General features: G+C 43.9%; 1 protein-coding gene across 2 annotated transcripts; it reads right to left on the reverse strand.

Annotated features, from left to right (window-relative positions):
• Positions 1 to 3,975: 3,975 nt before the first annotated feature.
• On the reverse strand, positions 3,976 to 26,994 carry IL2RB (interleukin 2 receptor subunit beta). Of its 2 annotated transcripts, none has more exons than XM_081211903.1 (10): positions 26,926 to 26,994; positions 23,904 to 24,026; positions 20,069 to 20,183; positions 17,738 to 17,813; positions 15,902 to 16,007; positions 11,385 to 11,530; positions 9,215 to 9,386; positions 7,340 to 7,460; positions 5,913 to 5,997; positions 3,976 to 4,956 (listed from the first exon to the last, which is right to left on the reverse strand). In XM_081211903.1, the coding sequence occupies exons 1-10, from the start codon at positions 26,957 to 26,959 to the stop codon at positions 4,168 to 4,170; spliced, it is 1,767 nt and encodes a 588-aa protein (XP_081068029.1). In that variant the 5' UTR covers positions 26,960 to 26,994; the 3' UTR covers positions 3,976 to 4,167. The 2 variants fall into 2 exon arrangements, with proteins under 2 accessions (XP_081068029.1, XP_081068030.1); XM_081211904.1 differs by having other exon boundaries at positions 26,700 to 26,944.

Below are 26,994 nucleotides of genomic sequence, written 5' to 3' on the forward strand. Positions count from 1 at the left end.
ATAAGCACATTTCTTTCTGTTTTTAAATGAAAAAAAATATTATAGAATACTGGAGAGGTTCCTTAAATGCTCATTCCATCCTTAGATATTTCTGGAAAATTTTAAGTGGAAGGAATTCATTTTCTAATATTTCTTGATTCTTGTCACAAGTGAAGAAAGAGACGATGAAGAAGAAAAAAGAATACATTGCGACCACTGAAAATGGCCATCACAGCAGCCACGCAATCAGTCTTTTGCCATCTACCCTTCCACTGCATCATGGTAAAAGTAGTATCTCTGTGCTGCATCATGGTGATGGTAGTATGTGTTCCTCAAAGCAGGGAGAAAGCATGTCAAATGTTAATTGAATACTTAATGCTTTGAAGTAAATAATTTGGTTTTGGTTTCAGGCACAGGTGCAGATCTGTATCTATTTATGTGAGATGATTCACCCATCATCTCTGTTAATTATGCGATTATTTCCTCAAGCAAGGGAAACAATGGAATGGGCTATATCAATTAAGATGATTTTTCACTGGCACAGGCTATGAGCTGTACTGCTCTGTAATAATCTTATCATAATCAAATGAAAGAGGGATATTTTGTCCTGCAAGGCAGAGCGACATCACTAGAATATTCCAGTTGAAATGGGAAATTAGATTGGCTTTTGCTGTGAAAATGTTTCCTGTGTTCAAACATGGAAGAACATGCACACATGGTCCCGTTGTAAGTGCATTTAGAATATTCTCCAGTCTGCTTTTCTTCTGCAAAAGGGACTCAAAGTAACTAAGAGCGTAACCATCAAAATAATCAACACAGTACATCAAAAGCACTATAATGAAGAGAGCGAAAAACAGAAGTAAGATTTACAGGCTGTTAAGAAACTACAAGAAACTACACTTCATCGGCAGTAAAAATAAAAGTGACTAAATGCCTTTGTTTCAAATACAGTGTCATGTTCTCAATTTGAATCATCAACCTTTGAATCACTTCAACTGTAGCCGTTTGACTCATTCAGCTTCGTGTCTGGACCCAAAGGTCAAGAGGAAGAGACTGAAACTCAGTGGTGGAGCCTTGCATGCAAAACAGAGCAAAGGAAAGACCCTCTGTAGCAAATACTGGAGAGCCGCTGCCAGTCCTAGTGAGCTAGATGGACTAAGGGTCTGATCTGATATGGCAGCTTCCTCTGTGGGGGGAAAGTGCCATTTGAAGTCAAATGGGACTTACCTCAGAGCAAGCAAGCATAGGATTAGCCTGCCCATGATTAGGGCCAGGTCTGCTCCACAGTGCAGTTCTGTGCATATTTACTCAAAAGTAAATCCTGCTGTATCCAACGGAGCTTACTCCTTAGTAAGTACATTTAGAAATGCAGCCTCAGCCAGGTAACTCTCTGGTGTTTCAACCAACCAACCACCACCAACAACAACAATTTATTATTTGTACCCCACTCATCTGGCTGGGTTTCCCCAGCCACTCTGGGTGGCTTCCAACAAAGATTAAAAATACAACAAACTGAAACTGACACGGGAACAAATAGAAGAAGACGCCTTCACCCTGGTATGGTTACACTTTATCACATACACCGGGGCTGGCAAAGTTTTTGTGGCTTGGGCCGGTTCACGGTTCCGCAGACGCCACGGTGTGCTGGAGTGTGTGTGTGTGCGTACGCACACATGCGCAAATGCTATTTCTGACGCTCCTTCCAGCGTGGAGGAGGCCAGCTTCCCATTGGCTGTAGGCGCTTCCTGCAGCCAATGGAAAGCTGGCCAGAATCGCAGAAGGCGGTCCCTGCTCTGCTCTGTGCCGGTTTAGTGCGGCGCATGGGAACCAACTGAGTGGGCCAGTTAAGCGACCCTGTGGGAAGCTGTGAGAGGGTGTTGGGACTTTGCCTACGTGCAGCTTCCCACAGAAGCAATTAAGGAGTAGGCCGAAGGCCTGGAAGACTGAGCAGGGGGAATTATTCTGCCTAGTGATATAGAACCTTGGATACAACTCTGCTATTGCATAAGGTCACCCATATAGGCATGGTGACTTATGGCTTTCTTGTGTTGGTTGGTTGGTTGGTCAGTGGTTGTTTGAGAGTTTGTTGGCGTTTGTTCAGAGAGAGAGTTAAGATCCGTGTCTGTATCTTGTATATAGTAACTTGTGAGTCTGGTGTAAGTAATAAACCTCTAAGTAACCAAGTTACTAGTAGCAGCGTCTTGTTCCTGCTTCATCCTGCCAGCTTGCAACAGAATGCTTCTGGACAGTCTGCGTATGCTTTGCAGTATTCAACAAGCATCTGCGTAGGCTTAACAAAACTTTTAATCTATGGAATTTCTGCCTCACATTTGTAGCCCATAGTGCTGTCTTGTAGCAGCCTCCAAGCATAAAGCTATACAACTAAAAGTACACACACACACACACACACACACCAAACTAGATTCTGAGCAAGAAGCTACCGGATCCACATTCTGTAGATGATCAAGAAGATTCTGGACCTTCATTTGCCTCTAAACCCTAAAGGGATTTTTTTTTTTTTTTTAAAAAGGAAGCAGTGCCTAGAGACAAAGGAACATTACTCTTTCACACGGTCCTGGTAGCACAACCGCGATATGCTGACTGCTGCAAAAGATGCCCTACATCTAAGAAAATGGCTCATTAAATTTTGGGATCTTGTTATAATGAACATCAATGGCGTATGCACATCCAGCAAGGGAAAATTTAAAATCAACAATTGGGGTGAAAGTGGGATTATTTCAAAGTTGTATTCAAAAGCTAAACAAGTTATTACTAGAAGTAAGCCCTTTCCCTTTGCTGTAACGAAGCTTAAATTGCAAAAAGAAAGGTAACCCCAATTAATCAAACATTGAAAGCAATTTAAAACAACTAGCCAAGATACAAATAATGGGTTGTATCCCATGCTAGTCCTACTCAGAGAAGACCCACTTAATACACACGACGAACTTAGGTTCATTCATTTCAGTGGGTCTACTCAAATACAACTCAATACTCTTAGCTAAAATGCTGCAATAACTTCAGTAAACTATGTTCATCTGTTTTTAACATATGGAATTACAGAAGATTTTATAGACCAGCAGAAGGTAATGCACCTCACATCTTCAGTGCATCAGATTCTTCCGTAGTAGCAATAAGGTATAAACCCATATAATAAAAAGCAGCAGAAAAAAGCACCAGAAAATTTTCAGTTACATCCCTGAGCAACAATTTACTGGGCACGTGCTGTTCCACTGGAGCTTCATAGACTTATAGGATTCTTTTAGACCTGTAGACAACAATTCACTACCTTGTACCTTGGTTCCCAAACTGCTTGGTTTCCAAACAAATCGGCTCCTGAATGCTGCAAACCCAGAAGTAAGCGTTCCGGTTTGTGAACATTTTTTGGAAGCTGAATGTCCGTTTTGGTTGTCGGCATTGTTTCTGGGGCCCATCAGCCAATCAGAAGCCACGCCTTAGTTTGCGAATGTTTTGGAAATTGAACGGACTTCCAGAACGGATTGAGTTCAAGAACCAAGGCACCACTGTACCGAGGTAGGATCTTTGCTTCCTAATGGGCACAAGAATGCCATTGTCCATGTTATCCATAGTAGGGTGTACCACGTGGAGAAGGCAGAGGTTTCTGTGGGAAAGTCATGCCTCAGTGGCATATCACATGCTCCCAAAATTCAAGAATTTATTCAAGAAAATGGATTAACAGATGGCAATGGGCTCCATTTATAAGTTTCTGGGTAACCACTTTCAAGATAAAATGCAGCCATATGCTTCCCACCCCATGTCATAAATCTGGTTCCTATTACCATTTTCATTAGTTACTAGGGGGTATACCCCTGCCCTCTTTGCTCACCGCCCCCTTATAACTCACAACCCTCTCCCCCTTACAGCTAGCCCCCCCTAAACCCACCCCTTACAGCACCTCAAAACCTCCTTATACTGCAGTAGCATCCAGTGAAGCGGTAAGAGAAGAAGAATAAGAATAAGAATATCTTTATTGTAAGGGTGGGGCTCTGTTGCTCTCCTGGCTTCCCAACACTACAGGGTGGGGGTCACTATTGCATAATGAGAGGGGGAGAGGAGAGATAAAATGTAAGTCCCATTGCCTGTTAAAAGCCTTATGTTCCCTTTCATTTTCTTTGATGATGTTTAACTGATGGTGTTGATGCTTTCTTGCTTTCAGGGCCGGTTCAGAGTTCAGACCGAGTGATGGCCATAATGGCCCTGAAGATCCCTCAGGGTCAGGTAGGCCTCCGAAGAGCTCAGCACCTGGCTGGAAGATGCAGCTCTGCAGAGATCATTGGCTTGGCCTGAGTTCTCAATTATAGGCTGGGGAAATGCAGCCCTATTGTCTTCCACAGAGCCTGTAGAAGGGTCTACCCTTCCAGTTGCTTTTGTTCCATCAGTATTGCTGCCAGACGGCTCCCAGACACATGAAAAGTCCTTTTCCAGAGACTTGTGGGGGTGAGCAATGGCCTCACTCCCTTCTTTGTTCTCATCCTGTTTCACTTCTGATGTCACAGGGAAGCTCTCTGCTGATGGAAGAGTCCTTGGACAACCTCCAATCTTCTGGTTTGGGACCTTTGCTTCTTGCAGAAAAGACTCAGTCTCCTGGTCTGCCATGATGCTGTAGGCAGGTGGTGGCGACCGGTTGTCCCAAGTTTCATGGAGCACTTTGTAGGAGTCAGGGTCGCTGTCCTCACTGCCACTGATCTCTTGAGTAAGAGGGTCGTAGGTGAAATACACCTTGCAGGGCTCAATCTCGAGGGAATCATCGGTGTGGAAGAAAAAATAGCCCCGGTTGGTAAAGCAGCTGGATGAAGAATGCCCACTAGTCTCTGGTGCATCCGTATTAGTAGGATGTTCCTTGGGAAGGAGGAGGCAAGGCTCTTGATTGCCTTTCTGCATCACCTCAAGCACAGAAACATCCGGAACTGCTGCAGCCAGGTAGAAGGAAGACATGGGCGCTGGTGAGGAGAGCCACTTCTGTTGGTTTTAGTGGGGAAGCACAAAAAGAAAACAAAGGGTAACGTTCAAACAGCTGCGATGCCACCATCAAAGAAACAAGCAGAAGTTGGTGAGTGTTCCATTCACGTAGTTCAATAAATTGAACTCATACAGAATAGCTTCCCCTGATCTTTAATCTAGGGCTGGGGGACTGGATCCAGTTGGCAGGACCCATTTTGACAGGTGAGCTGTCTCTTTTTGTATAATACCCTGATTTCTAACTGATGCAGGGTGGTTTAAAAATATGTCAGCAAATAAATACGGTAATAGCAACGATTTTGGTCATGCCACTTACAATAAGGGCTAAAACTGGAGGGGAAGAAATGTGTTTAAGTTTGCATTTTCACATGACTCTACCAAATTTGCACTTCCTTGAAACAACATGTGGGCTGAAAAGCAGCTCCCTCCTTCAACATTCACACTTCTCTGAATTTTGAGATGCAGTTCTCCATGCAAATAATGTGTACAAAAATGCATTATGTTAAGGGAAATTGTACATAAACTTCAGTATATCAGGAGAAATGTACACTATTATTATTTTTTGCGATGACTATTTTTTTCAATAGCGCCAATGTGGGAATGTGGAAAAACTCAACATAAGACTGGAAAAATATGAAACGGAGGAAAAAAAATGAAATTGATGGATTAATACCTACCACAGATATGCAATATTTGTGTGGATTGTGACTTGTCTAAATCTACCAATAGCAACCTTCAGACAAACAAAAATCAGATTGAATACAAATACTACAATAGGAGGGACTGAGAGTCTTTGCTGCGCCACACAAAAAAACATGCAAAGTGAAATGTTGCAAGCTGCACTTAATGTTGGATGAATGAGAAGCTTAAGATAAGCAAAAACTATCCATCCCAAATTATAGGCAGCAGTCTTGTCCTCCATCTCCTTACCCCCTCAACCTCCAAGTCCACCTTACCTGGATATCTCCTCCATGGACAGAAGTGAGAGACGGGAAGAACTCAGCAGGGTCTGGCAAATGGATCTTCAGCACCTTCCTTAAGCTAAAGCAAACAGAGTTTAGGGTGAGAAGGGTGCAAAGGGAATATGGGTTTGGACAACAGTACAACAGTACAACTAAGCATAGCCAGGAATGGAGGAGGGTGGTGGACTAGTCATGTGGATGTTTGGCAGCTCTTTAACCAGGCCTTTGGTTGATGGACATCTGATGCCCTTTTAGACATCTTGTGGAAGATGTCTTGTGGATGTCTTGTGGATTATTAGGTTGTCTTTGTTCTTATTTTTATTAGTGAGTGTTTTATATTGTAATTCTATGTTGTGAACCACTCTGAGATCTACAAGGATAGGGCAGTATACAAATTTAACAATTAAATAATAATAAAATGTAATTTGTTCAATTGAAAAAAGGCAAAAAGGGTATTAACAGCAACATAAAGCCTTTGCCTAGTAGGTAAAAGAAAGGTAAAATACCCCTGGACAGTTGAGTCCAGTCGAAGGCGACTATGGGGTTGCGATACTCATCTTGCTCTCAGGCCCAGGGAGCCGGTGTTTGTCCACAGACAGCTTTCCAGGTCATGTGGCCAGCATGGCTAAACCACTTCTGGTGTAACGGAACGCCGTGACAGAAACCAGAGTGCATGGAAACACAGTTTACTTTCCTGCCACAGTGGTACCTATTTATCTACTTGAACTGGTGTGCTTTCAAACTGCTAGGTTGGCAGGAGCTCAGACAGAGCAATGGAAGCTCACCCCGTTGTGCGGATTCAAACCACCGACCTTCTAATCAGCAAGCCCAAGAAGAGGCTCAGTGGTTTAGACCACAGTGCCACCTGTGTCCTTATTATGAATGAAATCTAAGGACACATCATTCCTCCTCCTCCTCCTCAGGAACAACAACAGAAACAGAGGATTTGGATGACTGGGAACCATGTGAGATTTCTGACTTAGGTCTCAAAAATCCAGAGAAAACCCTGATGCCATTTTTCAGGCTGGTTCTGCCCATTCAGCAGAGTGCAGCGGTAGAAACATGAGGCAGTGGAGAAGACAGACTGTACTCTTTCAGACTGCAGGTGTGTGTGGGTATCATGTCTGAAGATTCCCCTTCAGAAGAAAACTCCTTGTACGAAGAAAACTAAAGCCTAGGGGAGAAAGGTTCAAGATGAGTCCTTTCCTTGCTCAGCTAATTTTCTGCTTAGGAAGTGCTTACATCAAGTATCATTAAAAGTGGATTCTTCCAGCTGCAGTCAGAAGCTACAGCCCATTCTACCACCTCATTCCCAGCACATGCAGAAGTGACCATTATCACAGTTTAGCTGTTGGCTAAGGAAACATGGTTAGTGTCCCTGGACGGCAGAGCATGGAAGCAAGATCTCTGTTCCCTGTTACCGTTTTGATGCCGGTGATTTGCCCCTCAGGAAAATGGCGATGAAGAAGGAGAAGATGAAGACGAGACTCCCCAAAAGGGTGAGAAGAACTGTCAGGAGCAGACTTGGAGACGATGCATCCCCTACAAAGAGGAGGAATTAGCCATTCATTGAAGACAGTTGATTCCCATCTGAACCAAAGGAACAGGTGTATACAAATTGCCTCTTAAAATTATCCACCCTATTGGTGTGCAGAGATACAGAATTTCTCCAGGTGTGGGAGAAATTCACCAACCCAGGGTTGGTTCTTAGCAGTGCTTGTTTCCTAAGATTCTTTTTGAATGTGGTGCTGCAACTGTGTTGTCAGGCTAGCCCCTTTCCTACAACCTCCACAGTGTCCCAGACTATTGTCATTCCAGGGAATTGTGAAGGAAGAAGGGAGGTGGAATGGTTGGCATTCACACACACACACACACACACACACACACACACACACACACACACACCCCTACAGTGGAGAATATTCAGAAAAAGTTCTGCAAAGTGGCATTATTTTCTCTAAGGGGTTAGAAAAGAGAGAGCACAATCTCAGAAGTTTCCTCTGAAAAAAATGTTTTCTGAATTTAAAATTTGAAATTTGGCAGAATATTTGGACTATATGATATGTATTTGTATAATTCGGAATACTTAATGTGATTTGATTGGGTTGTTAAAATGGAAATTTAATAAAAATTATTTAAAAAAAGAAAAGAAAAAATGTTTTCTGGGAAATTTTGGCTCAGCCTTCATCCTCAGATGGAGTGCATGGATTTAAGGGTGTGCAACTCAATGCACCCCTGCAAGTGTTGGTCTCCATTCAACAAAAAAAGTGGAAGGGAATATTTATATATGGGTGGCTGAAGCACTTTTTTAGTGCTGCCTTGAATAATTAATAGCAAATAACATTTGCACTTTTATTTTGTTGCTCTCCCCTTGAGAACACACACCTTGATAATCTCTAAAGTGTCCCATGATGGCTTCCAGATTAAAAGCAGCTATGTACAAGGAAAAAAAATGAGACGGGCCTAAAAACGGTACCTTTAGAATAGGAATGGGGGACCTGTGGCCTGCCAATGTTGCTGGACTACAAATCTCATCACCCCTGACTGCTGCATCCTATTTTATGGGCAACCACAGAAGGGTTTTTTTTAAAAAAAAATACTTAATTTCAGCAAGGGGAGACTCAGGGGCCCCATGTAGACAACCTTGCTGTAGTAAGTATGCTCAGGCCTGCAACCTACAAGGCTCAAAAAGGTTTGGAAATGCATACTCTGAAGGGTGGGGGGAAATGTATAAAATTACACTTTTAAGCGTGAGTCTTCATACAGTTTTTTAAAAAAATGCAGTATCTCAAATTAATGTCTGAATGAGACTGAACAGACTTATGGGTGATCTCATGTGAAATTAACATCAGCTAAAAATAGCCCGATTTGCTCATTCCTAGAGTGGCAGGCTGTATGTGCAAAGGCCTCTGATAATGCAAGATGTTTTTACACTGACAGCTACATTAGTCAAATTACAACATTATAAGTGTGTTATATCACAGAGGCAACAGATGGCGTTGCAGAACTGAAATCTCAACTCAATATTTTCCATTGTGAGAAGTTTAAAAAGTTTTTTCCCCCAAAGTGTTTTCATAGCATTTTTTAAATAGCTGTGTAGATCTAGCTAGGGTGGAAAGTATATTCTTTTTTTGAAGATTTCCACCCCGTGCTCCAGTACATAGATACACCCCTGATTACATGCTCAGAGCCTGTTTGACACTAAGTCCACCCCACCCCCAAATTTATAAAGGCCTTGGGGTCCTTATCTGTCCCATTTTTCAAGTATCCTACAGGTTTTGTTCTGTGAGCCTTACCTTTATGGGTCGTCCATGTTACAGGCATGCTCCATTTGCTCCATATGCTATTGTAAAGAGTCGTGCTCTTTTTTACCTTCACACGAACTGCGGCCTCATACATTGTGTCAGGAGAAAGAGTCTCAAATTTCATCCACCTCTGATCCTGAATATTGGAGACGATTATGTAAGCCTGCAAGATGGAGTCAAATGTGGGGAATGATTTCAGACTGTGTGCACTCCTTGATTATACACAACATGTTTGTGCATTGCTGCCCTCTAGAAGAGCGTAAGAAGAACGTAAGAAGAGCGTAAGAAGAACGTAAGAAGAACCCATCTAGTCCAGCATTCTGTTCTCATCTGGCAGTGGATGTAGCTCATCGGTAGTAGCCACTGATTGCTTTATCCTCCATGAACTTATCTAAGCCTCCCTTAAAGTAATCTAAGTTGGTGGCCATCACTACTACTTCTTGGGACTGAATTCCGTAGTATAATTATGCACTCTGCAAATAAGTATTTTCTTGAGTAATTATGAATCTTCCAACAATCAGCTTCATTGGATGTTCCCAAATTCTAGTGTTATTAGAGGGCAGAGAAACTTTTCACAATCCACTTTTTTTTTTGCACCAAGCAGAGTTTTTATATACCTCTACTGTATCTCCTCTAGCTCACCTTTCTCTAAATGACGAAGTCCCAAATGCTGTATCCATTACTACTACTACTACATTAAATTTGTATAACATCTGTCGATCTCAGGGTGCTTCACAACATAAAAATACACTATACAAACTGCAAAATACATGATAAATATAAAAACAGCAACAAACCAATAATCCCCTCCTTCCACGACACAAAGGGCATTGGATGTCACTCAGCCCAAAGCCTGGTTGAAGGGGGACGTTTTTGCCTAGCACCTCAAAGTGTATACAGTGGTGCCTTGCAAGATGAAATTAATTCATTCCGCGAGTTTTTTCGTCTAGCGAATTTTTTGTCTTGTGAAGCACGGTGTCGGAAAAGTTTTGGAAAAGCTTCAAAAATCACCAAAAACCTCAAAAAAGGCTACCACACCGCATTCTATGAGTTGCTCCTCGAAGTCAAGTCACAACTGTATTAACGGTGTGAAGAAAAAGGAAACAAACTTGCAAGACGTTTTCGTCTTGCGAAGCAAGCCCATAGGGAAATTCGTCTTGCGAAGCAGCTCAAAAACCGCAAAACCCTTTCGTCTAGCGAGTTTTTCGTCTTGTGAGGCATTCGTCTTGTGGGGCACCACTGTAATTAAGGTGCGAAGCAAATCTCCCTGGGGAGAGCATTCCCCAAATGGGGAGCCACTGCAGAAAACTCCCGTTCTCGTGTTGCCACCCTCCAGACCTCTCAAAGAGGAGGCCCTTGTAGAAGGGCCTCAGATGATCTCAGGGGTTCATATGGAGAGAGGTGTTCCTTGAGGTATTGTACTGGGATCTGCCCAACAATTCCTTAATCTCTATATGGACACACACTCAGTGATTATCCTGATCTGTTCCGTTAGGGATGATCAAGTGATTGAGGCACAAGAGCCTGACTTCTTTGACCTTCTACTTAACTTCTAAGACAAAAGGTATGGGCAGCTAACCAATAAATACTTCACTTTCTCACAGGGGCACCGACTTGCCCCCCACATTGAGGGGGCCCAGCCATGTGACGTGTCACATGATGTCACCCAGCATGTGCCGGGTGGGGGCAGGACACACGGAGGGCGATCTTTGCATTTGCTCGTTCCAGCCCCCACCCAGCTCCTGAGCTCCCAGGTAGGGGCTGAGGAATGCAGAGGGTGCCTGGCTGTGGCAGGAGATGTCAGCCCCCTCAAAATTGGGGGGGGGTGTCAGTCCCCTGCCCACCAATATTGAGGGGGCGGAAGGTATAGTTGGTGCCCCTGCTTTCTCAAGAGAAGGTAGCATTTCTGCTGCACCTCTAAAATGTATCACTTTATTGTTTTGGATCTTGTATTAAAATGGCTTTCTGGGTCCAAGGAAAGGAAAGTGGACTACAAAAGAATTGTTGTTGTTGTTTAGTCATTTAGTCGTGTCCGACTCTTCGTGACCCCATGGACCAGAGCACGCCAGGCACTCCTGTCTTCCCAGGCACTCCTGTCTTCTACAAAAGAATAAACCAGATCAAATCTTTACCATCCATATAGATGTCTCTTCACACTCACCTTGCTAGGATCTATTTTTTTATATCGTATTTGGTACTCCACCTCATTTTCGAAATAATGTGAGAGAGCACAGAGCTTCCAAGTTAAATTGTAGGAAAGCGTCTCGTCATTTTCCATTTGGACGTTGCAAGGAGACCGCAGTCGAACTAAAGACAACAAGAGAGGACCAGCAGGTAACATTAACAACAAAACTGCTGAGCTGGGTACACATTAACATTTGCTGTGGTTCCAGTGCTCTTCCACTGCTGACTTTTGAATCTGTCTACACATGAAGTTACCCGCAACACAGAGCTATCCTGTTGCTTCTCGAGAAATGGTGTTGTTTGGTGCCTTTTCTCTGAAACCAGCTTCAATCTGAAAGGAAAACTTGAGCCACACCCGCTTGGCAGTTAAGCTGACGTGTGTGCATTTGAGACAGGCATTGCACACGTGCAGATGACACCTTCATGACTGACAGTTCGGGGGGGGGGGTGCAGGGGCAGGGAAATCCAACAGGTAATGTGCACCAGGTGAAGACTCTCTAGTGTATAGAACAGCATGCAAATCACAACATGAAATGCAGCATTTTAAGCCTCTACTGTGTGCCTTAGCCAAAGGTAGCGATGGATGAATCTTTCAATTTCAGTTCTTCTCAGTTTCTCCTTTTTCTAATCTTCAACTCAGCTCTAAACAGTTCCACGTCAATTTGCATTAGAAAAAAATCCTCCTCACGAAAATCTGCTAGCAATTAAGTGTGCATTTCTCCTACGATACAGTACGCTTTGCCACATACAATTTTCCCTAATACATACATTTTTGCAGTTTCCCCAATACAATGCATTTTGTGTTATTTTCAAACACGCATGCAATTTAAGAAAAAATTGTATATCACTTAACTGTAAATGAAACCTTAAAGCAGTTTGCTAAGACTATAAAATATACTCTTTTTAATGTGTTTTTATGCACCTTTCCTACTAATATACACAGTTTAATGCATTTCTAGGGGGTTGAGAACTGCATCTCAAAATCTGGAGAAGTACAAATTTCTAAGGTTTGCTACACAGAATCATAGAAACATAGAATTGTAGAGTTGGAAGGGACCTCTGGGTCAGCTAGTCCAATCTCCTACAATGCATGACTCTCAACTAGATCATACATGACAGATGACCATTCAACCTTTGCTTAAAGACCTCCAAGGAAGGAGAGTCCACCTCCTCCCATGGGAGTCCATTCTACTGTCCAACAGCTCATACCATCAGAAAGTTCTCCCTATGTTTATTTGGAATCACCTTTCTTGTAACTTGAAGCCACTGATTCAAGTCCTAGCTCCTGAAGAAATGAGAAAACAAGCTTGCTCCATCCTCCATGTGACACCCTGTAGATATTTTAAAATGGCTCCCCTCTCAGTCTCCTCTTTCCCAGGCTAAACATACTCAGCTCCCTCAACCTCCCTCACAAGTCTTGGTTTCTAGACCCTTTATAATCTTGGTTGCCCTCCTCTGTAGATGTTCAAGCATGTCAATATCCCTCATAAATGGTGGCGCCCAAAACTAGACACAGTACTCCAGGTGTGGTCTAAGGCAGGATAGAACGGTACTATTACTTCCCTTGTTTTGGGTAGGCTTGCATTAAAATGCAAGCTGAACTGAATGAACCTACGACACTCCATATGTTGTTAAGTTACAATATTCATTATACTCAGTCATTGGCTATCTTGGCTTGGGATGATGGAGGTTGGAATCCACAGTTTCCCAATCCTTGTAGCACAGTCTGTTGTAGCAGTAAGCCTCAATCTCTCAGTGAAAACGGGCCTTGCTCCACTCTTCTCTGCATGACTGTCTCACAGATAGAAAATCACAGCTAGTGGCGGAGCAAGCCCAGGTGGGGCCAGCTGCCTGCGGGGAGGAGCGAACCAGGGCAGGGCACTCCACAGGACCCCCAAGGGGCCTCCTCCCACTCAGCCACCCTACAGCTGAGGGGAGTTGGCGGGCGGACCATTTGGGCAGCGGGGAGCCTGCACTCGCCCAAGCCACCACGTCTCTCCCAGGAGAGATGTGTGGCTAAGGCGCGCTACAGGTCCCACGGTGAGTGCCACGCGGCATTTTGCCATGCCCCTCAGTGGTGACACCCAGAGAGAACTGCCCCTACTGCACCCCCTTCCCCCACCCCTGATCACAGCTACAATGCCTGCAGTGAGACAAACCACATTGTCCTCCCATCTAACTTACACCTGTCACTCACTACTGGAGGAACAATAAATGGAACATCTTTGTAGGTAAAGGTAAAGGTAAAGGTACCCCTGCCCGTACGGGCCAGTCGTGTCTGACTCTAGGGTTGTGCGCCCATCTCACTTAAGAGGCCGGGGGCCAGCGCTGTCCGCAGACACTTCCGGGTCACGTGGCTAGCGTGACAAGCTGCATCTGGCGAGCCAGCGCAGCACACGGAAACGCCGTTTACCTTCCCACTAGTAAGCGGTCCCTATTTATCTACTTGCACTTAGGGGTGCTTTCGAACTGCTAGGTTGGCAGGCGCTGGGACCGAGCAACGGGAGCGCACCCCGCCGCGGGAATTCGAACCGCCGACCTGATGATTAGCAAGTCCTAGGCGTTGAGGTTTTACCCACAGCGCCACCCGCATCCCCTCTTTGCAGGTAGGGGAACTGAAATAACCAAGTGTTTGTTGCTGTACAGTCAGGAACCAATGCCACACTCCCTCTGTTTCTGTTGGGGGTGGGTCCCTTTGCAGGAGTCACAGCTGTAACAGCTATAGGGGAAGGGGGTGGTAGAGAGAGACGTTTACCATTTACATTGCTCTCCCTTTTGACTTAATGTTTATTTATGAAAATAATTTATAGACCACATTTTTATTTTTTTAAAAACACAGCAGGGTGGTGGACAGCAAATAGAATTACAATGAGATAAAGAAAAACACCATGTTGCGTGTCTAGGGGCCAGTGGAGTCCATCTTAAAGGAGTCACAGCCATAACAGGAGTAAGTTTATTGGGTTTGTTGTGGCTGATAACCAGAAGTTCCTCCACCCTGGCCATAGTATCTGGTCTGTCTCATTTACTGTCAGTTTGACGCCCAAGAACAGGAGATCTGATGGCAGGATAAGATACTACATGAAATGACAAGAAGGAAGATGTGGTTGGGCTCAGCCCTACTCTTATCTTTGGCCCATTCTAAGTTATATGGACTTGGTACACACACATTGTCCTTTTCTGACCTTGATGACTGCTAATGTCAAGTTAGTTACAAATAAAGCATCCCTTCTTTGCAACCTTATTTTGGTGCTACTTGGAAGGTGGTGGACTCTTGTTCATTGGAGGCTTTTAAACAGAGGAGGGGTGGCCATCTGCCATGGGTTCTTTAGTTGTGATTCCTGCATTGCAGGAGGTTGGATGAGATGGTCTTCTGGGCCCTTTCCAACTCTAAAATTCTATGATGCTAATGATTCATCGATCAGTAGGGTTTAGGTGCATGGGGCTGTTGCTTGCCACGTGTCTCTCTCCTTATGATGGTACACAAACAGCAACTGCATTCACACAATCAAATCCTGGTTTAATAATACAGGAACACAGAGAGCAGCCTTAGTCTGAGACAGACCATTGGTCCACTTAGCTCAGTATTTTCCACACTGATTGGCAGTGGTTTGGCTTTCAGGCAAGTGTCTCTCCCAGTTCTATTTGGAGATGTGACCTTCTGCATCCAAGCTCTATGCTATACCAATGGGTTACAGCTCTTCTACAGGGATCTGCACAACTAACTTGCACCCACACATAGTCCAGTTGCTGCCACTTTACTCCTTCCACCACCCAAGTAATGAAACAAACCCAGAACCTGCAGTAAAACAATGGCTTCTTGTTATGTGCTAATTGAAGAAGTACAGCTATTGGCTTCTAAACAAGCCAGAATTTGGAAACCAACTTTTATACCCTGGTACAAAGCTGGTTTCTAGATCTGGATTGCTTGGAAGCCATTAACCATAGTTCCCAGTTTTCATGTAACCATGGTTTCTGGTCTGTGCAAAGGAGGATCAAAGCTGGAGCAAAGGGGCTGAGGGTAGATGCATAGAGCTCAATCCCCAGATTTGATCATGTGAACCAAGGCAGGGCACAGCCTTGGTTGTGTGTGTGAATATATATTTGGGATTGGATTTCAAGGACAGTTTGGGGTTATAGCTGCCCAGTGGGTGCCTGTGCATTACAATGGATTGTGAAGCATCACAATGGCTTCCATCCAGGCAAGATTATTTGCCCTGAGATGAACTCATGTCCTATTATCCACAGCTGAACAACAAACTGGCTGTGTAGAAGCTGTCAAATGGGAGCTCAGGTGCAGTGAATAGGTAAAGGCATGATATCAGAGTAGTCAACATGGTACCCTCTAGATGTTGATGGACTCAAACTCCCATCCGTCTGAGCTAGCATGGGATGAGGGGAGCTGTAGTCCAGCAACATCTTGAAGGTACCTTGTTATATGGTCCAAAAAGATAGCACAGTGCATCGCATCAAGAAATGTAGGCACTTTAAACTCACGGTTCTTAAAAGGACACATCCTTTGATTCTGCATCCATGTCCAGTTCTTCCCAGTATGGCAATACACTTCCACAAGAATAGCGTGTGTAATAGTCATGTCAAATTTCTGAAGACAAATAAAAGCATTATTGTGATCATGATCAGTTATACTATCATTAGGGCTGTTGGAAATAATAGTTGGAAAGGCTAGTATCTATAATTTGAACCCATCAGCTGGTGAGTCAAAAATACCTGACAGCTGTGCCACACCTGCTCACCCCACCACCCAGCTTCACAAATTGTAACTGGAAGTAGCAATGGGTGAACGTGTCAGTTTTGGTTTCTCTCTCTCTCTGTTTCTCACTTTCCCAGTTCAGTTCTCCACATTTCCATATCGCTTTCCTCCCCACCCCCAAAAAAGCCTTCATGAAAATTAATCAGCACTTTAGTGTGAATTTATCCTAAGACACACATTTTAATACGTAATTTTGCCTAACATGCACATTTTTACAAAGGAGTTTCCTATAATATAATATAATATAATATAATATAATATAATATAATATAATATAATGTAATTTTCATGAATACATGTATAGAATCAAAGAATTTTAGAGCTGGAAGGGACCCTCAGGATCATCTAGTCCAACCCCCTGCAATGCAGAAATATGCATCTGTCCCATATTGGGATTGAGCCTGCAACCTTGGCATTACCAGCACCATGCTCTAACCAGGTGAGCTGTCCCATTTCAGTTTGTGCATTATCATCATTCAATGGTGAGTTGCTTTATTATGACATTAAACACTTTGTACTCTTTAGTAATTTTATGGATTGTGATTGTAAGGCCCCTTAAGGACCACTCTCATTGCAGAAAGGCAGCATATGCATGTAACAGATAAATAAAAAATAAAACACATATCCTAGGGCTATTAGATTAGTTTTCAGGCTGTAGAGATATATCCGTAGAAGAATGGTGTGAGGCAGCTGTGGGGAATCTTTGGCACTCCTGATGTTGCTAAACTACAACTCCCATCAGCCTCACCAAGCATGGCCAATGGCCAGGGATGATGGGTTTTGCAGTTTGGAAACATTTGGAGAGCCAGAGGTTCCTTGCACCTGATGTAGGAGGAATATCAGAGGAATGCTGCCCCTTTTTCCTCCCCCTTCCAAGGAAGAAGGAGATAACCAAAACAACATGGAGAGAGGAGTAATGGTGGTATAACCTCTGGTTCCCTACATCCTAACAGTAAATAATTTTGAGCTCTTCTCTGCTGCTGGGGCAGAAATTTCAACTTTATGGCACAGCTGCTCACAAAGGGAAAACAGACTAAAATTGTAGCAGAATCTAGGGCAGGCATAGGCAAACCCGGCCCTCCAGATGTTTTGGGACTACAACTCCCATCATCCCTGACCACTGAGCCTGTTAGCTAGGGATGATGGGAGTTGTAGTCTCAAAACATCTGGAGGGCCAAGTTTGTCTAGGGCATGGGTAGGCAAACTAAGGCCCGGGGGGCCGGATCTGGCCCAATCGCTTTCTAAATTCGGCCCACAGACAGTCTGGGAAGCAACGTGTTTTTACATGAGTAGAATGTGTCCTTTTATTTAAAATGCATCTCTGGGTTATTTGTGGGGCATAGGAATTTGTTCATTTTTCTCTCTCTTCAAAATATAGTCCGGCCCCCCCACAAGGTCTGAGGGACAGTGGACTGGCCCCCTGCTGAAAAAGTTTGCTGACCCCTGATCTAGGGGCACCTGAAATTCTATATTATTGCAGCAAATGTATTTTCAAACAATTATAATGAGAGCAACAAACAGCTTCTCCTCGTTAGCTAGCATTTTCTTATTAGATTACCCACCAAAACGTTCAGCTCACAGCTCCTGTTGGCTATACCTTGCAGTTGACATGTCTCCGGTCCCTTGTACCTGTCAGACCTGTAAGAAACAATTCCTGTGAGGTGCTCTGCTCCTCAAGCTTCATGTTTGGTGGCTGTTTCATACATTCTAGTTATATCCCGCTTGGACTACTGCAATGCGCTCTACGTGGGGCTACCTTTGAAAGTGACCCAGAAACTGCAATTAATCCAGAATGTGGCAGCTAGACTGGTGACTGGGAGTGGCCGCCAAGACCATATAACACTGGTCCTGAGAGATCTGCATTTGCTTCCAGTACATTTCCAAGCACAATTCAAAGTGTTGCTGCTGACCTTTAAAGCCCTAAAAGTCCTCAGTCCTATATACCTGAAGGAGTGTCTCCACCCCCATTGTTCAGCCCGGACACTGAGATCCAGCGCCGAGCGCCTTCTGGCAGTTCCCTCATTGTGAGAAGTGAGGTTACAGGGAACCAGACAGAGGGCCTTCTTGGTAGTGGTGCCCGCCCTGTGGAACGCCCTCCCTTCAGATGTGAAGGAAATAAGCAGCTATCCTATCTTTAAAAGACATCTGAAGGCAGCCCTGTTCAGGGAAGTTATAAATATTTAATGCTGTATTGTTTTTAACACTTGATTGGGAGCTGAGTGGGGAAACTCAGGCAGATGGGCAGGGTATAAATAATTTATTATTATTATTATTATTATTATTATTATTATTATTATTATTATTATTATTATTGTAAGGCAGGGCATTGTGCATTACAGTAGCCCAATTGCGAGGTTAACCAAGACGTGAATCATAGCAACCAAGCCATTCCTGCTATGGCTTGCTCACGTATGCAAGCCTTGACATGCTCTTGTTGTCAGGCAATAAACCATTATGTGTGATGAACCAAGTCAATTGCTAAATGAATTCTTAGAGGTTAGGGAGGAGCTGCTATCTCCCAATATGCTTTTCCAGATTCCAGCTGTCCTTAAAAGTACTAAAAGCACAGAGCGAATGATAAGGGATATTCAAAACAAGCTGGAACATTTCCTCAAACAGGTGGAGTAGCACAGAATACTGTAATAACTTTCAGAGGCAAACATACTGTAAATATTCTTTGCAATAACAGTCTTCTTTGGCTCTATCTGCACCACACATTTAAAGCATATTAGTTTGAACAGTCATAGCTTTCCCCAAAGAATCCTGGGAACTGTAGTTTGTTAAGGGTGCTGAGAATTGGTAAGATTCCCCTCACAGAACTAAAATCCCCAGAGTTCCCTGGGAAGAGGGATCGATTGTTAAGCCACTGTAGCTCTGTAAGAGGAATAAAAAAAGGTAAAGGACCCCTGACTGGTGGCGTAGGAAGGGGGGGCAGAGTGGGTGGGCCACCCTGGGTGCCACTGTGGGAGACAAGATGGCCCCTGCCTCCCCCCAGCTGTAGAGCGGCCGAGGGCACCCACAGTCCGTATGGGCTGCTGCTCTCGCTCACCATCGCTCTCGCTCGCATCACCACTCTCGCTCACCGTACAGGCATCCTTACGGGCTGCTGCTTTCACATGGTGACTGTACGGGCTGCTGCAAGCGAGTGGCAGCCCATACGGACTGTGCATGTGTGGCATCCTGTACAGTCGCCACACATGCGCAGTCCGCACGGGATGCCGCACATGCTCAGTCTGTACGGGCTGCGCTGCCCCGGGTGCTGGAGAGGGTTCCTCTGCCACTGCCCCTGACAGTTAAGTCCAATTGCAGATGACTATGGGGTTGAGGCACTCATCTTGCTTTACAGGCTGAGGGAGCCGGTGTTTGTCCACAGACAGTTTTTCTAGGTCATGTGGCCAGCATGACTAAGCCGCTTCTTCCGAACCAGAGCAGCACACGGAAATGCCCTTTAGCTTCCTGCTGGAGCAGTACCTATTTATCTACTTGCACTTTTGGGCATGCTTTTGAACTGTTAAGTAGGCAGGAGCTGGGACAGAGCAACAGGAGCTCACCCTGTCACAGGGATTTGAATCGCCAACCTTCTGATCGGCAAGCCCAAGAGGCTTAGTGGTTTAGACTACAGCGCCACCCATGTCCCTGTAAGAGGAATAGGAAAATGAGACTCCTAACAACTCTCAACACCCTTTACAAATCACAGAACCCAAAATTCCTTGGGGGAAGTAATTGAAGTTTAGAGTGCTACGATACTGTTTTAAATGCATAGTGCAGAAGGGGCATGAGCTAAAAGGCAGCATATGATCCTTAAAAACAAAGACCGAAGAGAGGACAATAGTCCTGATAGACCAGCAAGGCTGTTCTTTATCATTCATAAATATATTTCACTCATTACTCACGTTGACTCAAGTCGAACCTCGAGCTGACATTGTGCTTCAGTGATATTTTTCATCGGGATCCAAGTGCAAGAGAGAATCTCCACTGAGTCATAAAAGCAGCTGAGACTCGAGGAATCTGTTAATGAAAAGGTGAGGCTAAATAGCATGGAGTTTCATTTGATGCTCTGTGAAAAATACTAAGACAGGTTATTCTGTTTGGGGAGTATAAGAATGGTTTCACACAAGCTCAGAGAATTACTTTCATTTTGGGGCATCCCATTTGCCTTTGGCTGACCTTTGTGGCCCACCTGGACCTTGAATACAGGCAAGGGCACCATCTTTCCCAACCAGAATTCCCTTGTCTTTGCCCACTGAAAACTGTTTTTAACATTGTTATGAGGTGTTTTTCCCGCCCCCCGGCTGTATGTAGAGGCCCTCCTAACCCCTGGTGTTAAAATATAGCCAGGCCAGCTTCCTGTTGGGGTGATAGCCCGGGTTATGGGCCATTCAGGGAAACAAAGGAAAGGAGTTCTGTATGAGATGGCAAATGGGTGGGGTCCCTCCTTCAACTCAGAGATAGTTAGAAAGATGAAGCCAGAGTCTGGAATTGAGTGGCAGTGATGTGAGCCAGAAGCAGAGCAGCAAGCCTGAGCAACATTTGATTTCTGTTTGAATCCAAGGCTGCAGCTATGGGAGAAACAAGACTCTCTGGTGGTGCTGAGCAGCGTAGATAGGCACTCGGGTGCCTGGTTCAGGGGCATGTCCTGCAGCTGGGGGCCGGGAGATCTGCCCATGGGGGTGGGGTGAGCCTCTCCAATGCTTGGAGCCTCTCTGCCAGCTCCCCCTCAGCTGTAGGGCGACTGAGGGAGAGGCAGTAGGCAGACGTAAGTCCCATGCTGCCGTTTCAGGCAGTGTGGAACCTGCAGGTGTCTAAGCCCACCACATCACTCCTAAAAATGTTTGTGAGCCCCCCCTTTTAAAACTCATTTTGTCACCCCCCCTCAGTGATGACACCTGGGGCGGTCCACACCCCCTGCACCCCCTTCCTCTGCCACTGGGGGTGCTAATGCTGTGAGACCCTTCCATCATAGGCTCAGGTTGTATATTTGTGCAAATAAACTGTATATCATAAAGACCCCACAGTCTCCACTACGCCTCAATCCAAGAAGAAACACAAACTCTGGGTGAGCACACTGCTCAGAGATTGGGGTGGTGTGCAACAATATGCTTCTCAAAAGGGCTTGTTAGAGACATGTACAACAATTTCATCTATTTATGATATGGTGCTACATGCACCCCAATCTCTAAGCAGTAATGGAAGTCGGGGTCTCTGTGCAAATCTTGGGTATGGTTTCCTTGGGAGCCTGTGGCTTCTTCATGGTATATGTATATATATGTATTTACACATACATACAAACTGAGCATAAGGTTCAGAGTATTAACACTTCAGCAGCTCTCGGTCCCCCATTAGGGTTCTGGTGGTCACCAAAGCTACTGCTTTGGATTTTCACAGAGAGCATATCAGGCTTCTATGTATTCCCAACTCCAGCTGCAAGAGGAGACTGGCTTTTATTCATATACACACAGCCAAGAGAGTCACACTATAGCACAAGAGGGACCTTCCAGATGTGGTAACCCTAGGGAAGTGTTGAACAAAAATGAATAAATTGGAATGATGTGCTTGAAGAAACCAGAGGCCTTTCTCCTGGGCATAGTCAGCCAATTGGTGCCAAAGAAGGACAGAACTTTTTTTATGTATGCTACAACAGCAGCAAGAATACTCATTGCAAAGTATTGGAAGACACAAGATCTACCCACTCTGGAAGAATGGCAGATGAAGGTGATAGACTACATGGGACTGGCGGAAATGACTGGCAGAATCCGAGACCAGGGAGAAGGGTCGGTGGAAGAAGATTGGAAGAAATTTAAAGACTATCTACAGAAATATTGTAAAATTGATGAATGTTAGAATGATGTTGGATAGAAATTAAGCGGTTTTCAGCTGTAATATTATAAGGGAATATGAAAAATGGATTATTTAGGTAAAAATTTAATGTCATAATATTTTAAAATTAAAGACCAGGAGAAACAAAGAGGGTAGGGATTTGCTGAACCAACAAACCGAATTGGAATACAAAAAAGGGAGGCGTGAGGAGGTCCGGGAAACAAGCTAATGAAAAATAAGTAATGGAAAGATGGAGTTGATTTTAACCATTTTTTTTTGTTTTTTTTGTTTTTCCCCTTTTTATTTTGTAATACTTTGAAAATCTTAATAAATATCTTATAAAATAAAAATAAACATTGGAATGATGTGTAGATGGTTCTGCATAATGCCACCACTAATGCAATATTATTGTGTCAATGACATTTTGCAACATACATCTGCAAAACCCCACACAAGCCTGGAGGGGCTGTATATGAGGGCACATTATACTCAGACAGTAACCTTCCTCCAATTACTTAGGGTGTTCACAGGACTTGCCTTCAAAATAATTCCATTCATGTATCTTGCAAGGGAGATAATATATGCATGCCACAACAGAAGCCCAAGTGTTACTTTGGCTCCAATTATATTATATGGTGATACAACTCACAGTTTATTATTCTGCCCATTATATGCTGACCCATGAGAAAAATGGTGAGCATTCATCTTTCTACAGTGGGTGGATCAAACATCTAACAAGATTGTGACAGAGTGATTATTAGATAAACCAGTTTTATAGAACTTATTATATGGTGCTGTCATTTGTCACAGGTGCCAAGAAATCACATGCACATTTAAAAAAATGCATTTTATTAATGGCTTTTATGGAGCTTAGTTACATGAGCAGTGAATATAGTAGATATGGATTTTATCAATGACGTATTTTTGAATGCTAATAATAATAATAATAATAATAATAATAATAATAATAATAATTTATTTATACCCCGCCCATCTGGCTGGGCTTCCCCGGCCACTCTGGGCGGCTTCCAAAAGAATATTAAAATACTATAATACATCATATAATACATAGATGCTAGTGATGTACATCATATATTGTCAGTTGTTAATTCTGCAGAATGAATTAGGTGATGTTTGCAAAGGCCTTTGGCTATATGCAATGAATTTTATTACTATGGTGGGGTGTTTGGGGCTTTTCCACCTTCAAGGAAACCCTTCCCACATTAACTGGACTGCTGAAGGACTCCTGCTGTGGAACTTCAGTGCATGGCAGAGAATTTCGGGGCCTGCTTTCTGGCACATTTGGGGAAACCTAAAGAAACCACTATTTGCATATTCTGATACAAATCAGTCTGATCCTCACTTCCCTGGCCAGCGTGTGGATTGGAATAAAGCTATCCAGCTCACTTTTCTGAAGGCTGCAACTCAGTTTTCAGTTCAAAAAGGGATATCAAAATAGGTTTTGAAATGTATATTTCGAGAGAAAATACATGTTCTATAGCTAGTTAAATTTAAAAAAAATGTTGTGTTTTGTTTTTAAACATTTGTAGCTGTTAAGTTGTGGGTGAACATATCAGCCGACACAGCGATTCTTCAAACAGCTCTTGTTTATTCACAGGCCAGAACAGAACTGAACTGAAGGGTTCAGCCAGCCTGCTTATATAGAGCTCCACTAGAATGCAACAGTAACCATTTTCTGTAACTATCCAATCACTGAACATCATTTTCAATCCCTTATTTGCATATGTGGACCTGAGTGAAAATTATCTACAGTATCCCCCTGCTGGTCCAGGGTGAGAACTTCAGTACATAACAGTAGCTTAATGTGAAATGGATTTATGGGGGAACACAGTAGAAGCTGTTGTAATGAGGCAGAGCCATTCTTCCAACATCAGTGTCACTGCTGCTTACCTGGAGAAGGCCCAGATGGGGGAGACTGCCAACATGGTGCAGACATATTGGTGAATCCCATCAAGATTGACAGAATGTAGAGCAGTGCTAGAGGGCTGGTCTTCATGACTGCAGAGTGAAACACTGATGGAGAAAAAGTGGCAATCAAGATGGAGTCTCAACAGCAAGCATACATATTCCCAGTGCTATTTTTCTAGAACTCACCATGAACACTTCCCTCATTCTCTTAGAGTGGCAATGGCACCCACCTGAGAGGTGCCAAAACTGAGTTCTGACTGAGAAAAAGCCCTGCATGTTATTTGCTAGGGACCAGTCCTACCATTAGGCAGCATGAGGCAATTGCCTCAGGTGGCAGGTGCAAGGGGGCCACAGCCCTCCTGGCTATTCCTCTTTAATCCCCTGTCCATTCCCCTCTGTTGAAGATCAGAGCTGGGACTCTACTCAGCCTTTTCAGCTCTGCTGGCTGTTCCACTGTTGGTGTAGAAGTAAGATTTATCTGCCAGTCCAGTTCCCTTCTCTAAATTGAATGAGGTGACAGTGTGAGTCTGCTCTTTGGAAGGGGCTTCACACACACACACACACACACACACACACACACACACACATACACACACATGTTAAACAGCAAAATACTATGGCCCATACTTTCCTTGGGTTTTCCCTTGACCCCAGTTCATCAGAAGATGACATTACTCCATCTATTAGGCTGATGTTCATATATCTCCTTTCCTGGTTGCATTTCTCAGTAATTACAGACTAATCAGCAGTGATGACATTTAAACTTGCAGTGGAAGATTTCACAATCAAAGGCTGACTCAGAATGCCTGGTTCAACACGGCTAAGAGCTGTATTCTCACAGGGAGCAAGTCATGTCTGTGTCCCTTTTGGACTTAGGTCCAGGACTCCAGCGTATTTATTTCATTCACAAACACTGATCTGTTGACATAATATCCAGCCAGGCGATCCTTTCTAAAAGGATCTCTTACCATTTGTTTCCAGGGCAACAAACACTTGGCCATCTCCTTAGTTACTCAAAAGCCCAGCATTCCAACAAAATTGAATCTACAAGGCTAACCTTGTTGAAGTGGTTTGACCTCCTTAACCATCTCTTTTTACAACGAATTTCATAGGTCGGGTGGTGGGAATAGAATTATTGAGAGATCATTCAGAAGCCCCCAACCCATTATAATATCCAATACAATTATAATACAGTATAATTTATTTATACACATGTCCTACCATTTTCTTTACATGAAAGCATGATACCCACAAGCATTAGTGGAACTTGTTTTATGAAGAGAGGAGAGGTGTGAACAAAACTTCTGTTCCTCAAAGAACTGAGCCCATGGCTCATTTGTAAAATGAGTACCGATTTCAAAGAGATAAGAATCAGAATGTAAGAACTGGCTTCCTAGCTCACACACAGGTCTAGCCTAGCCTAGCCTCCTTCCTTTAGATGTGGCCAGCCAGATAAACAGGGCATGCTGGAGTTGGCGATATTCCACCGTCTGTTCCCAGCGCCTGGTGACCATACTGCTTCTGAACCCAAAAAAGCCATTGTTTGCCAAGATGGGTAACAGACATGAACAGATTTATCCTCTATGAGTTTATCAAAGTCTATGCACATGTATATGGGAGCAAAGGCCTTTTAGTTGGGTTTCCTTCCAAACAAGCATTCCCAGGCTTGTGCTGTCATCTGTTTTTGAGACCTCAGGTCATTCTGATAGGGTGACAATGTGTTCTTACTTTACAAAGGAGAGTCCTGCATTGGAAGAACTTCAGGAGACAACCCCCTGTTTGTAGGGCTGTCTGGTCCGAGTCAAGCTTAAAGATAAAGAAGCATAAGAAGAGAGAACAATAGCCTTGATCATAGAATCATAGAATTGTAGAGTTGGAAGGGACCCTGAGGATCATCTAACCCAATCTCCTGCAATGCAGGAATATGTAGTTTTCTCATATGAGAATCGAACCTGCAACCTTGGCATTAACAGCACCATGCTCTAGCCAACTAAGATAGCAACGCAGTTGGCACATGGGCAGCAGACTGAGCAAGCATACAGGTCACCTGGACATAGTCCTCCAAGCTATGGTGAGATGTATTAGATTATCATATTTCTGAATCTCCATTTATACATATAAACAAGGCTTTTTTTCAGCCAGAACTCACCAGAACTCAGTTACGGCACCTCTCAGCTAGGCGCCATTGCCGTTATAAGAAAACAAGGGAGGAGTTCATGGTGAGCTCCAGCACCTCTTTTCTAGAAAAATAGCACTGCATATAAACTATACATGCACACTTTATGCAAATCTGTATCCTCTTTTTTTTTGGGGGGGTGACGTGTAAGTGGTCACCCTACATTAGCAAGAAAGGGGGTGAAAATTATCCCCAAGAATTCAACCACAGTATGTCAGGAAGCTTGAGCATTCATCTACCCAACTGGTATTCAGTCAAAGTTCTGACTAAGACCCTTGAAATAAATGGATAAAATGAATTTTGGTTAGCTTAAGTCTCAGTATTTCCAATGGGATGTGCAGCGCAATCGTACACATTATTTACTCAATGAGGTTTACCCACTAGCGAGTGGGGGACCTAGGTCTTTGCAGGGTTCCCATGAAGTTAAGAGCCTTTGGAGATGGGACAGACTGCGTGGCAGGTCTCCTTTTGTGCGTTGCCACAATAATTAAACAAGCACTCTCAGTCATGCCGAACCTGTCAGATCAAAAGCTCACTTGAAAAGCTTTTCTCTCTTTAAGTCATCCCTGTGCAGAGAACTGTTTAATACCTATGTACTTTACCTGACTGCAAAATGGTGCTCTTCGTCTCGCAGTCTCATGAGTCAGGATGGAGTTGCCATTCCAAAGGCTGGTTGCCCAGTATATGAGGACAGCTGGTCTGGAATTCAGCCTGCTGCAGTGAGACCCCTAGCCTACAGAGTAGACCGTTGATGGCATCGGAAAGGCGCGAGTTGTCAGCAGACAGCGAACTAGCTCCCTCTCATACTCACTCATTTCTGGTACTTACTCTCTGACACAGGAAACTGCAGCTCCTTTGCCATCTCAGAGCGAGATGAGGCCCCGAAGTATCAATAGG

This window comes from Podarcis bocagei (assembly GCF_964188305.1).
Source record: "Podarcis bocagei genome assembly, chromosome: 10".
NCBI lineage: Eukaryota > Metazoa > Chordata > Lepidosauria > Squamata > Lacertidae > Podarcis > Podarcis bocagei.

Bases quoted from the DNA above. Each gene is read 5' to 3' on its own strand.
- IL2RB (XM_081211903.1), bottom strand. From the start codon at position 26,959: ATGGCAAAGGAGCTGCAGTTTCCTGTGTCAGAGA. The intron at 7,461-9,214 runs GTAAGGCTCACA...TCCTCTTTGTAG, and splicing joins AACATGGACGACCCATAAAG to GGGATGCATCGTCTCCAAGT. The intron at 5,998-7,339 runs GTAACAGGGAAC...TGTTTGCTTTAG, and splicing joins AAATCACCGGCATCAAAACG to CTTAAGGAAGGTGCTGAAGA.